Source organism: Neovison vison, chromosome 9, assembly GCF_020171115.1.
Source record: "Neovison vison isolate M4711 chromosome 9, ASM_NN_V1, whole genome shotgun sequence".
Taxonomy (NCBI): Eukaryota; Metazoa; Chordata; class Mammalia; order Carnivora; family Mustelidae; genus Neogale; species Neogale vison.
In genome coordinates, this window is record NC_058099.1 from 22,159,940 (window position 1) to 22,173,536 (window position 13,597).

The 13,597-nt window shown below is 38.1% G+C and overlaps 1 protein-coding gene across 3 annotated transcripts in view; it reads right to left on the reverse strand.

The window, feature by feature from the left end:
• The window catches only part of MUSK (muscle associated receptor tyrosine kinase), a 90,609-nt gene extending 77,273 nt beyond the window's left edge, over positions 1 to 13,336 (reverse strand). For all 3 annotated transcript variants that reach the window (XM_044265155.1, XM_044265154.1, XM_044265153.1), the window contains exons 1-2: positions 13,130 to 13,336; positions 3,616 to 3,742 (exon numbers count right to left, since the gene is read on the reverse strand). In XM_044265155.1, coding sequence (XP_044121090.1) covers positions 3,616 to 3,742; positions 13,130 to 13,208 — 206 coding nt within the window. In that variant the 5' untranslated portion in view covers positions 13,209 to 13,336. The remainder of the gene's footprint in view (positions 1 to 3,615; positions 3,743 to 13,129) is intronic.
• Positions 13,337 to 13,597: the final 261 nt, after the last annotated feature.

Genomic DNA, 13,597 nt, shown 5'->3' on the forward strand with positions numbered 1-13,597 from the left:
GACTAATGTGAAAACAAAAAATGGGAAAGGAAATGGATTCTTGCTGTTCTAATCTCAGTGGGTGACTACCGTCATTTTCTGATCCTGAAGAGGAATCAAAAGACATACAGTAGATTTTGGTCTAATGTGACTAAGGATAATATAATCACTGGGTAGTTCACTAGCTCACAGCAAATAATTGTGCAGGCCATGACATTCCATCTCATGTGATTTTGTTGATTTTTTTGTTTTGTTTTGTTATCTGTAAATGTTCATGGAAAAATATGAACATCGGAATATTTTACAGATATACCTGGTGGACCCAGAGTCTAGGCTCTCCATGAAATATAAAGTGTTCAAGATTTATAAGCTGTTGCATCATTATTGCTTAATTAGAGTAAATTGCTTGTAGATTGTGAGGAACTTTCAAGTATTTATAATTTTTTTTAGATTTTATGGAAAAATTGAAAAAATAGTACTTTCTGTATACCTCCCGCATGAGTCTCCTCTGCTGTAAACATCTTTGATTAATGTGGGATATTTGTTACAATTAATGGACCAGTATTGATACAGTATTAACCAGATACTATAAGTCTTAGTTTACTCAGGTTTGTTCAGTTTTTACCTAATGTCTTGTCTGTTCCATGATCTCATCCAGGACACTGTATTACATTTATTTATCACATCTCCTTAGGCTCTTTTGACTGCAACAGTTTCTAAGACTTTCCTTGTTTTTGATGATCTTGACTGTTTTAAGGAGTACTTGTCAAGTATTTTGTAGGGTGCCCCTCTCCTAGACTTTGCCTTGTGTTTTTATCATGATAAAACTGGGTTTATGGCTTTTGGGAGGAAGACTGAAAAAGCAGAGTGCCACATCCCACCATAACAAGGGCATGCTGTCAATGTCATTTCTCGCTATTGGTATTAAACTTGGTCACCTGGCTGAGGTAGTGCTTGTCGGGTTTCTTCTGTATCCAGATATTCATTATTCCTCAAGGGACACGCAAATAGATTTTCAAAAGGTGGTTTCTTCCTATTTCACAGATCCTTTGACTAACAGCTAACTATTCAAAACTATAGCTCCATTTACTTCTTATTTATTTGTAACATTTTTGCCTTATAATAAAGGGAAGATTCAAATGTATTAAGTGATTTTATTAAATTAAAATGTATTAAGTGATGCTATTACAAGCCAAGATAGAATGAGCTTTTATTTATATATATAGAAATAAATATATAATAAATATTGTAATACTGCTTTTCTCTGTATAATTTACAAAAACTCTTTCATTGTCCATTTCTTCATCTCCATATAATGCTGAGAGATAAACATATGAGAGGATCATAGGGCTATATTTTTCAAAGCTATTTAATGATGCAGGCATCAAACTTCCTTCCCAGAGAAGTTGGAGGACTGTGGTGGGAAGAGTAGTCTTTCAAGATCGACCTTGGAATACTGAATGTTGACTGTCTAACAGCTATTATAATTTCAAAGTAGGAAAGGGTATAAATATGTCAAGATATATGCAGCAGCTGTAATGGAATACAGAGCTCTCTAACTTCCATGATAACTTCACGGGTTCTTTTATGACCACTGTGATTCACAATCCATGTTTACAATGAAGTTTTTCTGTATTATTTAAAGATATTATTTTATTTATTTTACTATAAGAGACAAAGACATGAATAACATAAAAACTCATGAAAATATGGAGCATATAAATTTTAAAACTAATAGCTTAGGCGATATTGGCACAGTGACTCATGTGAGAGGGAGGCAGGAGAGTGACTTGTGAAACACAGGGAGAACAGATAGGATGTGTTGAGTATAAGCAGTAAAAAATAGCAACCTGCCCAAGATTGACAGAATAAATAGAAAATATGATGGAGCAAAGAGTATGGCTTCAAGTAGAAAGGGATGGAAAGACAAGTTTATAATCATGCCACCTCTAGATGGACAGCTCTATCACCCCTAAATCACCCACCCATTGGTGACATAAAATGTGGTCCCTTGGGGCACCCAGGTGGCTCAGTCAGTTGGACATCTGATTCTTGATTTCAACTCCGGTCATGATCTTGGGGTTGTGAGATTGATCGCCATATCAGGCTCCCAGCACTGGACATGGAGATTGCTTTAGATTCTCTCTCTTCCTCTGCCCCTCTCTGCCCTCTCTCTCAAAAAATAAATATGTGGTCCTTTTATGGTCCTATGCTCTCTACCCAAGAAACACCCTTAAAATCCATCGCTGTTCAGCAGGCTCATTGGCAAGCTAGAGTCATGGCCAGGTGTGGTAGCGCCTCTTCAACACAGCAAGGGTATGTTAGTAGCTTCAGGCACCTTCCATCTGTGGGCTCAGCCTCCATGTTGGTCCTTGTAAGAACACTGCAGTGGGGTAGTGTGAGGCACATCAGAGACTAGACATAGAAACACTGAGTAAACCAAGGTTTCTAAGTACACTAACTTATCCCATTTCTTTCCCCTTGTCTCCATCTATATATTTTAAATGGATTTGATCAACTGTATTTCAGACCTCTTACTTTGAGCCTTCCTATTCTAGTACTTTGGGAATAACTTGCTTGGGAGACATTCTGAAGGGGACCACAGCACAGGGTAATTTCGCACATTACAACATGTGTCACAGAAGGAAACATTAACTTTCATTAGGGTTTAGTGCAAGTAAAGACATAATTTTTCCTCATGCAGGTTCATGGACCTCCATCTAGGGATACCAGCGTAAGCACACTGGCCCTAGTGGAAACTTATTTTGCCTGCTGGGAAGCCTGGGAAGTGTTTCTGGTCAGATAACTATTGCAAATGAGGAAAAGATAGCATGACCTTTTCATGTCAAGTGGGAATTTTATTTGTTGGAGAGGCTGCCTCATTATATATCAATATATCTATATCTATATCTATCTATCTACATTTTCTGACTTTCAATAAAGATTTTATTTATTTACTTGACAGAGATTACAAACAGGCAGAGAGACAGGCAGAGAGAGGGGAGGGAAGCAGGCTCCCTGCTGAGCAGAGAGCCCCATGTGGGACTCGATCCCAGGACTCTGGGATCATGACCTGAGCCAAAGGAAGAGACTTTAAGGCACTGAGCCACCCAGGCACCCCTAATTTTCTGACTTTTCAAAAGAAAAAGTTACGGTGACCTAGAGGTCAGGTTCCTAGACAGCATACTTTACTTTATTGGGGTAGTAGAAGTAGAGGTGATAAGTCTGTTCCGTGTTAATTCCCTAGCATGTCCTGCAACATGTGCTCTGTGCCCCCAGACTAGGATGTCATGGTGTTTCTTAATGGGGTCCTGGAAATAGCCCAGATGTCCCCATGTCATTGAAATCTCTGTTTTGCTTTGGGCAAGTCTCTCTCTCTTTTTTTTAAATTAAATTTATTTTCAGCATAACAGTATTCATTATTTTTTCACCACACCCAGTGCTCCATGCAATCTTGGACAAGTCTCTTAACCTCACTGATGTTCAGATCTTACATTTATATAAATGAGGACATTTGCATTTTTCAAATTCTAGAATGTGAGCTTTTATACTAACAAGAGTTTTGATTCCATTTATGACATTTAAATTGCAAGGCAGCAGTGGGCATTCTTATCAGAAAAAGGACAGAATACGTACTTAATGAGAATTTTATTTCTGGTCCAGGAAATTTCAGGCTGGGGATAGGATTCCACTGCACACATGAAAGTAGCCACTTCTTCAACTAAGGCATCCACTGTTTCCAGAGGAGTAGTGATGACAGGGGCTACAAGGGGAGGAGACAACAGATGAGAACATTCTAGAATGCTATTTACTAATCCTCTGTGAGCAGTCAGAGGCAACCACATACCTAAATGAGAATTGTATTTCCCCATAGCAGAAAGTTGCCAAAAGGAAGATCTTATGTAGAGAATTTTGTTTTTACTTCATACTGGCATTTGAGGATCAAAAGAGAAGGCTCTCAGGAGAGTAGGACAGAATTTATTTTATATAAGTAGAGGCAGATCCAGGTTTTGTGAAGCCCAAAGTTATGTAATTTGGGTATTCAACCTTGAGGAAAATAATATAAAACTATACATTCAAAATATCTGTGGCCACCCAACATAAATCAACTTGAAGGGGAGTGTGGCTGAAGGGAATCAGAATGGAAAGAGATCTTAACAGTTGTTTAAAAACAACTTTTTTCCCTAAATTTCATAGTAATATATGTTCATATGAACACATTGCTAGAGCCCGCTGAGGGTTTTAGAAGGGGGCTCCTGCAAACAAAAGACTTTGAAGCTCAATCTTCACCAGATTTACAAAGAATTCAGATCTGCTTGTGAGTAGATTAGAAAAAGACTCGATATATAAAAAGACAAAAAACCCCAATAAAAAATGGGCAAAGATTTGAATAGAAATTTTTTCAAAGAACTTGTATAAATTTCATTTGTGTTGGAGACACAAGCACATGTAAAGAAAGATGCTTGATATCATTAGCTGTTAAAGAAATGCAAACCAAAACCACAGTTAGATACCGCTTCATATCCACAACAAATTTTGGCGAGGAGGAGGAAAAATTAGAACCCTTGTGCATTGCTAGTGGGAATGTAAAATGGTGCAGCTGCTGTGGAAAACAGTGTGGTGGTTCCTCAGAAAATTAAGCCTAGGATTACCATATGACCCAGCAGTTCCCCTTCTGGTATATACCCAGAAGTAGTGAAAGCAGGGACTCTGACATTTAGACAACTGTGTTCATAGCAGTGTTATTCACAGTAGCCAAAAGGGGGCAGCAAACCAAGTGTCTACCAGCAGATTAACCGGTCAGCAAAATGGGTATATCCATACAATGGATTATTATTTGACAATAAAAAGGAATGAAGTACTAATAAACACCACAACATGGTTGAATCTTGGTAACAACAGGCTAAGTGAACGAAGCCAGACATATTGTATAATTCCGTTTACATGAAATGTCCAGATGGGTCATTCTGTAGTCAGAAGATATGTCAGCGACTGCCTAGGACCGGGGGAGAGGATGGAGGGATTAAGGAGTGATGATCGGTGGCTAAAGGACAGTGTGTGAAAATGTTCTGAGCTTGATTTTGATGATAAATGAATGACTCTGTGAATTGTGTACTTTAAATGGCTAAGGCGTGTGGTATGTGAGTTAGATCCCAAAGCTATTATTCATGTTTTTGTTTTTGTGTTTTGTTGTTGTTTTGTTTGTGTGTGTATGTGCCCCTGTGTGTGCCTGTGTGTTTGTATATGTGTGTGTTCCACAGAATGACAGCAGGGGGAGAGGCTGTGATACGGTCCTATGGTCCTTTCTCTCCTCCTATCCCCCTGTGAAATGAGAGTCACCTGGATTACAAGAGTTAGGGTGATGAAGAAGTTAAAAACAATGAGAGCAGGTTGGGAGTGAGATGTGCCCCCTCTTTACTGCTTAAGGAAACCTATGGATTGGCCAAAGCAAACAGGGTGGGGGCCTGGGCATCTCAAAAGCTAAATGGTGTGTCAAAGTGCCCACACCTGTATTTGGGTGAGTCTGGAAATCTACCCCGTTGCATAATCATATTTAAGATAATTATCATCATTACTACTTTGATGTCATTATTATTATTTATCAGAGATTTATTTACTGTTTTCCATGTAGCAAACACCAAGTTCACTAGAAGCAAAAAGATGTGTAAAACCTATCTTTGCCACAATCTAGATAATGAGGATGGATAGACCCATAAAATAGTTATAATAGTCAGTTATGCCTGCTCTCCTGGCAAAATTATTAATAGTACCCCCTGCACTCACAAAGTGCCCGACTTTGGGCAGTAGATTATATGGTCATTTTAGTTAAAATGCAAGGTACACACGACAGCCAAAGAAGTGGTGTGAACAATATTTTAGCTGCAGGGTAGAGGGTGACAGCCTCATGAAACAAACTGGCACATTGGCCGTAAAACTTACATACACTATCTCAGTGAACCTTCTTTTTAAAGTAAACTCAGAGACGAACTCATGGGCCGAGAATGAGGGAACATGGAGCTTGTGAGTGTCCCACTAGGTTCCCGTCATCCTCCTTAATGTTGTTCTTTTCTTAAGATCCAGTGTAAGCAACATCTTCCAATTTCCCAGACTTGCTAGACAGAGCCAAATGCCCTTTCCCTTAACCTTAGGTCATCCTGCAAATGTCACTCTAATAGCACTTGTCACCCAGATGTGATTAAAATGATCTGTTTATGTCTTTGTCCCATACTCAGTTATAAAAACCTTGAGCTTTGGGTCCAGGGACCCTGTCTTAGACCTTATCATATCCCCAGGGATAGCACATTGACTGATGTGATGTTTAAATTAACTGTATTTCTGAGACCTTTATATAAAAGGCCTTTTTTTTTTTAAAGGTGGAAAGAGAAAAGCTGAAATAAGAGAGCAGAATTTTTAGGTGAAATGGCATCTTTTATACATGGGCAGGAAGATTCCCATGGATGAAGTAAGCTATCAACTGTATAGTAATACAGATACTAAAATATAAAAGCAGTAAATATTAAGTTTGTGGGATGCAAATAATGAAGAATTCACCCCAAGGTGAATCGATCATATTGAATGCTTTCATTGTTTATTTTTAAAATTTTTTAAATTTAAATTCGATTAGCCAACTTACATTATTAGTTTTTGATGTAGTGTTCAATGATTCATCAGTTGCATATAACACCCAGTGCCCATCCGATCACGTGCCCTCCTTAATGCCCACCCCCAGTTGCCCCATCCCTCCACTGAAGTCATTCTCTAAAAGGAAAGACTATATACAGGGGCACCTGGGTGGCTCAGTTGTTAAGCGTCTGCCTTCGGCTCAGGTTCCCAGGATTGAGCCCTGCTTTGGGCTCCCTGCTCAACAGGAAGCCTGCTTCTCCCTCTCCCACTCCCCCTGCTTGTGTTCACTCTCTTGCTGTGTCTCTCTCTGTCAAATAAATCAATAAAATCTTAAAAAAAAAAAAATAGGAAAGCCCATTGAGCAGCCAGACAGTGAGAGGGGCTGGCCCAGGGCTCGAGTTCAGATCCCTGCTCCGTCACTCCCTGTCCACCCATCACTCAGCGACTGCCTCCACGTCTTCGGCTGTAGCTGGAGGGCATAATAAAACCACCACAAAGGCTTGTCAGGAGGAGTCATTAAATGAGTATATGAAAAGCATTTAAAATTGTCCTTTGCATGTAGGGAACACTGTGTGTTATTTGATTTGGTAATTTAGAAACATGAACCTGAACGGTGCAGTGGTTCTCTGGGTCTCTGGATGACTTGCAAATTTACCATGAATAATTACATCTGGGATTCTATCCCAAGGAAAGAATCTCAAGATGGAAAGGGATATAGATTCCTTTCACTGTATGAAACAGATTAATTGTGCTAAATTGTACTAATCATGTTGAAGTTAAAATTTCGGCACCCAGTTCTGCATTCTAGCTGTGGTACTGGCTTGCTAGACAGAGCCAAGCACTAATTTTTCCAGAATTTTGTGAGACTGTTGTTAAATACAGCCATTATTAAAAACCAAATTATATAAATTTAGGTGACAGAGGGTCACTTGCTACACTTGTGGCGGGCAGAGCATAGCGTTTAGAGAAGTTGAGTCACTCTGTTGTACACCTCAAACTAATGTTAACATTGTGTGTTAACTCAGGTTAACAAATTAAAATAAAAAAATTATAATTAAATAAATCATGTCAAAAACAAAGTAATAATACTCAAAATGGATCGCTTCCTAGTTATTTTACTACAATGTACTATTTATTCTCTTGAAGTAATTTACAGTCAATGTATCTGTACAGTAGAAATAGTATATAAAGGTATGCTACGGCACATCTCTTCCCAATTCAGTATTTGTTGTTTGCTTGAAATCGACTGTGGTCAGAGTATTTACACTACAGAAATCAACAAATGCAACAAATGAGGGTCTTTTTTTTTTTTTTTTTGGTCTCAGGCGGCTATTAAACATGTATCAGTGACGCTTGTCTAAACAGGATATTATTTACAGTCACTACAAATGGCATTTTGAAGAGTATAGATAATATAGAATATGCTCGTGCATTTGTGTTAAGTAGAAATGGCAGGTAGCAGAATTGTATAAACAGTTTTTTTATGATGCATAGAAAAAAATGGAACAAAATATACCATTGCATTAACAGTCTTGGAAGTTGGGATGATTTTTTTCTATTTCAAGATTTTCTGTATTTTGTATTTTCAAAATGATTCTTCATGGCCACGTGTTGTAAGAAAATAAACTTGATTCATTAGTTTCTTCTAACTTGATACTTCCAAAGTGACAGAAGTAATAGACGTACTGTTAATATTTTTACAAACTGTGGAGATCAGTTAAGATCCAGGAAGTAAATGTTACAGTGTCTTGACATTCACGGAGATATGGAGATACACGTGAGGTGTTCGGAAGAACTTTTACTGGAGTAATGCCTTCCCATCATGTACAGTGGCCTGGCAGTCTTGGGTCATGTTTAACTCTATTTTTAATAATTTTAGCATCCAGAATTAAGAACCTGCCATGGGCTATGAATTAGACTTTTCATTCATTATCTCATTTATCACAACAAACATAACAGCAGATACTATTATTATTCTCATTTGCAGATGAGGAATGGAGGCTAAGGATGGCTAAGTAACTTGTCTAAACATGACGAAAGTAGGAAGTGATAGAACTGACCTTCAAGGTGAAGCCTGGTTTAAAGTTCCTGTCTTTTAACTCTAAGCTATTTCACATCATCAGCATACTACTACCCACTCACAGAGAGAAAAATAAGATTTACATTAATATCAACTTGCAGAGACAGGATAGAGTTGGTTAAGTTCACTTTGCCCATCTTTCAAAATTATCCAAACAAATCCACTTTCAAATCGTTGCGGACAAAATCACATCATTGTATTTAGTGATATTTGTTGACTCAGCAGACTGTCTCCTGTTTACTTTCGTTCTCTTATTCAACTTTCATCTCAGCCGGAGTCTGTTGAAACTAGAGCACTATTTCCTCGCTCAATCCAAGGACCACATGAATAACAAATACATGAAAATGAGCACAACACTTTCCTGTACCCAAAGAGTAGCTTAACTTGAATCCTTGCTGCTTGATGAGGAGGACGTGACATTACCCTTTTATGGGCTCCATCACATGGCCATTGGCATACCAGCTTCTGATTGAATAGTTGCTGATTAACACCACTAAATGACTGAGTAAACCAAGAAGCCAGGTGTGCTTGCTCCTTTCTGTTTTTAGTAAAATTAGAGCTCACATTTGGGATATACTCATGTTTTGTTTTTTTTTTTTTTAACCTGACACATGATACAGTATTGTTTTTTCAGTATGAGAAAACACTTTGTGCTGGAAAATTTTCAGATTCCCCAAAGAAAGAGGATATTCAGTATTGCTCATCATTTGGCTTATCTTAGAAACTGACACATTTATTCTACTGGTGTTATAATAAAATGCAAGTTATTTTTTATGATGATGCCTTTGGAGTTTATAAACTTCATCAATAATCTCAGTCACTTATTAATGTGGTATTATTCATTCTTTGTCACGGAACACACTTTTTGGTCCTTGCCTTCAGGAATGGTATTGGGCACAGGCTGGTAGGAGTTCTGGCCCAGCTTGTTAGAATGTCTGAAATTGCCTGTCCTGGGGGAATTCATTTGGGTTAAGATGTGGTCTCATAGAGATCCATCTAAAATGTGCATGTTACCCACGAATGAACATATTGCCAATTGTTGACAGTCCTTAGCATAGTATATAACATTATAGGTTGAACACTACTATGCACATCTTCATTTTATGAGGGAATAGAGGCTCACAGAGACTATGTGCTCTCCCTAAAGACACATGGAAAGACATTGGAGACCAGGAAAAGGAACTTGATCTTAATGTTCTCTTCCAAGCCTTAAATGTCCTCACTTCACTGCCTTTGTTATTCAGCCTAGAATGCACGGTGTGTTGCCATATAATCTCAGCTCCCTTACTCTCTAGTCCTTTAGCTGCACTGACCCTGGGGAGCACCAACCTTGAACTAATCCAACCAGCTGTCCTTGGGGCTCCTATGTGCATACAGTATAGTTAGATGAAGGGAGACCGTGGTGTAGGTCAAGGCCACGACGAAGGTTCAGTTCCCAAGCCCAGCTGGGTCCTGAGCATGCCGCATGGAATTCTTCTGCATTCTCTGGTCTGCTCCTTCACTCATTTTCCTGAATGGGGCCACATTCTTCGGGCCCCATTGTCTCCCCTTACTTGTCCCTTTCTCCCATGACCTTAAGTCCTAATTTATTGAGAAGTTGCCTACTATTCTGGAAATGTGGCAGAAATCTTGATATTTCTGCTCCTTCTTTCTGTTAAGGCCAATAATATTTAAAGCAACTGTGTTTCCCCAGACACGTAATGAGTTGCTCTTTCAATGCACGTCAGTATTCATGCAGAACTTGGTGTCCTGGATTTCAATGACAGCTGTGCCTGCTCTGACTTAGTCATATGTTGAATCTGTGAATCCTATCTTTGTGTACATATGATTTAAGAGAGGAGGTTACTCAAATATATCTGAAGATAAACCACTTAGACTCAGAAACTTCTAGGTATTGGAGTAAATGGGGTAATTTAAAAAGTGGAGTTTGGACAGGAGTTCTTTGTGCATATTAAACAAACTTAGTGCTGCTTACATGAACTCCTATACTCCTACAGACTTTAAATCCCTCCATATACTTAATATTCCCCAATAAAGCACTTAATATTATTGAAGTATGTGGTTAAGGCAAGTATGCAATGAAACACGGGTTACTTTCATACACAGAGGTTTGTATATTTTTCTTGTGGGTTACGATATTGAGTTCATCATTGAAAATATCACTAGTCGGAATGATTCAGAGCAAGTGAATTTTCCCCCTTGTCTTTGAACACTGGGAATCTCAACTAAAATTAAAACAATAAACTATTAATTCTACAAAGTCTGTTATTAATTTTATTGAGGAAATGGTATATGGACAGTTTGAAAAAATACACTAAATACTCTCGCACTATTTAAAAATCTGTCAGTCTATTTTTTAACACATTACTGTGATTCATTCATGATAAAGGACTTAGGACAAAGGTATTCATCTAAAAAAAAACCTCTTTTTATTCTCTGTCAAGAATAGAGAAAGTAACTGAGATAGTTTGTGTGGAACATCCTTATTACTCTTTGTAGTATTAAAATAATAGCATAGTTTTGTGGGTTTTGTGCCAGTATATTTCATGAACACATGTAAAATTTTAAGGACTGGGATTTTATGATAGTTTATTCTCAGAGCACGTATGTGTAGTTAATGGATACTTGTTCTACTAGGCCTGGTATTTTTGGCTAGGGTTGGTGTTAAGTTCATACTAGTTTAAATTTTACCATATATAAGTAAATAAGTTACAAATAAATTATAAACAAAGTTGAATTAACAATCTGACCACTTTATTTAAAAGCCAGAATGTTTGGCTTTGTTATCTTTATGTCACCATATTTTGAATTTTTCAAAATAGAGATAGTGTGCATTTGAATTAAGGGCTTTACCTATAAAGTTTGGAAACTAGAAATCATTTCTTTCTGGAATCTAGATTAGGGGTTGTTTATATAGAGAGGTAGGCTTTTTTTAATGTACCCAATCTTGACATGAACCATCAAAATCAATTATTTTGCTCCTTATGATACTGAATTTTAGTAAATTTTAGCATTTAACCATGTCATTTTTATGTAACTTTGTGGTTTATAATAGTGCAAATAAGACTTAGCACAGTCTGTAAGTGTGAACATTCAGGTGCTACCTTACCGGACATCCGTTGTATGATCAGGAAGTATTAAAATAATCTGAAGCCAATGTTAAGTCTTTCTGTCTATTATTAGCTATTTGAAAAGATCCAGATTCTTCCTTATCTAGAGATACCCTGAAGTATTAGTTGGCGATTCAATGTTTAAATATATCTAAAGATACCTTTATGCTTATGTAAGATAGAAAAGGAAAACAAAACAACATAAATCTATGAAATCAGATTGTTTGTGAGGAAAGTTGTATCTCATTAGCAGTCTTGTCCTGTGGCTCCTGAAATTCTAGTGAACCGAAAAATGTAAAGCTACGTTTCCCATCTACATATAGATACTATACCTTCACTTATCTATACAATACAAACGTTTTCAATTCTTTGGGAAAGTAACGTAGAGGGAAAATAATTAATTCAAGAGTATCAGAAAACACAAAACTCTTTTTACTCGAATACATTTAATTTGAAAACTCTTTAACTGATATCATTCAATCTTAATCGTGTCTTTAAAGAAAAATGTCAAAGAAGCCCCCAGTCACTTTGCAAATCATGTATTTTCCTGTCTTTCTTCCTGATTTGAAATACACTAGTCTCCGTTTCATAATACACTGGCCAGAAACCATATCACTGTGGACATTCTTGCTACTGCAACAGGTGTCTGTCAGTTTCTTAAGTTGCTTTCCTTTCCCTGAGGTGGTGTTATTTCCGGTACATTCCAAAGGCTCTGAAAAAAAACTTTCACAGTTCTAGCCAAGCCAAACCATGCCTCCAACCTCAAAGTTATTGAGAACTCATTGTCTTCAGGCCTTATTATATAGGCAAATGGTGTGGGTCTTTCTCTAATTCCAATTTTTAAGGAACTAAAATATTTACTAAGATTTTTGAGAAACCGAAACTGAAAATGGAAAGGATTTTTGTTCAGAAGCAAACACTCTGGACATCTGGGAGTAGGATTGATTATATTCCCAGCAAACCTAATGGGAAAATGTTTTCATCCTCCATTTAGACCACCCTGAAGTTTGACACACGCATAAACAAAACGGACCTTGATAACTTGCAGTCTACCTGCTGATGTTTCCCTACAAGCGAGCGTTCCGCATGCACTATGTGGCTAAGCTTTTATTGCAGAACTTAAGTAGGGGAGGGATGCCTGTAGAAATGAGACCATCAATCAACCACTTATTTATACAGTTTTCTCCCTCTCCATCCATTGCACCCCTACTTCACCAAGCAACACCCAGGCCCACCATCACCGGTAATCGGTTGTGATCGGAGCACGCACACATATACACACATACACTCTAGAACTGTGACAAGGCAACACGAAGACAAGATTCCTGAAACAAACCTTTTGGAAGTTTCTCAGTCCCGCTGAAGGCAACCAAAGTAAGAATATGTACGAGTGGAATGTTGACGAGCTCTCTCATGATTAATCCAGGCTCACGCAGGAGAAAGTTCCTTCTGGACAATGCAAGGAAAATGCCCCCACAGTTTACATTTTAAAGCATAGTTGGTTACAAAAGGGTCGTCTGCTAATGACTGTTTGTGTCAGCAGCTCCACAGGCTCTAAGTATAATCAGGAATTCTCAGACTTGGCTGTAGTGATGGACACGGCCAGCTGGTGAGTATCCACTTAGGCCAGTAATGCAAGTGTAGTGCTGGAGGAACAAGGGAAAGAAAATCCCTTTAGAATCCCTTTTAAGACAGTGGCAGAAGGACAATACTAGATGCCTTTGCAACTGTCACTGTCTTCCCTGAGGTAGAGGTTTCCTGATCTGATTCAGTTCACCACCTCTCTGCCTCACACCAGAACCTG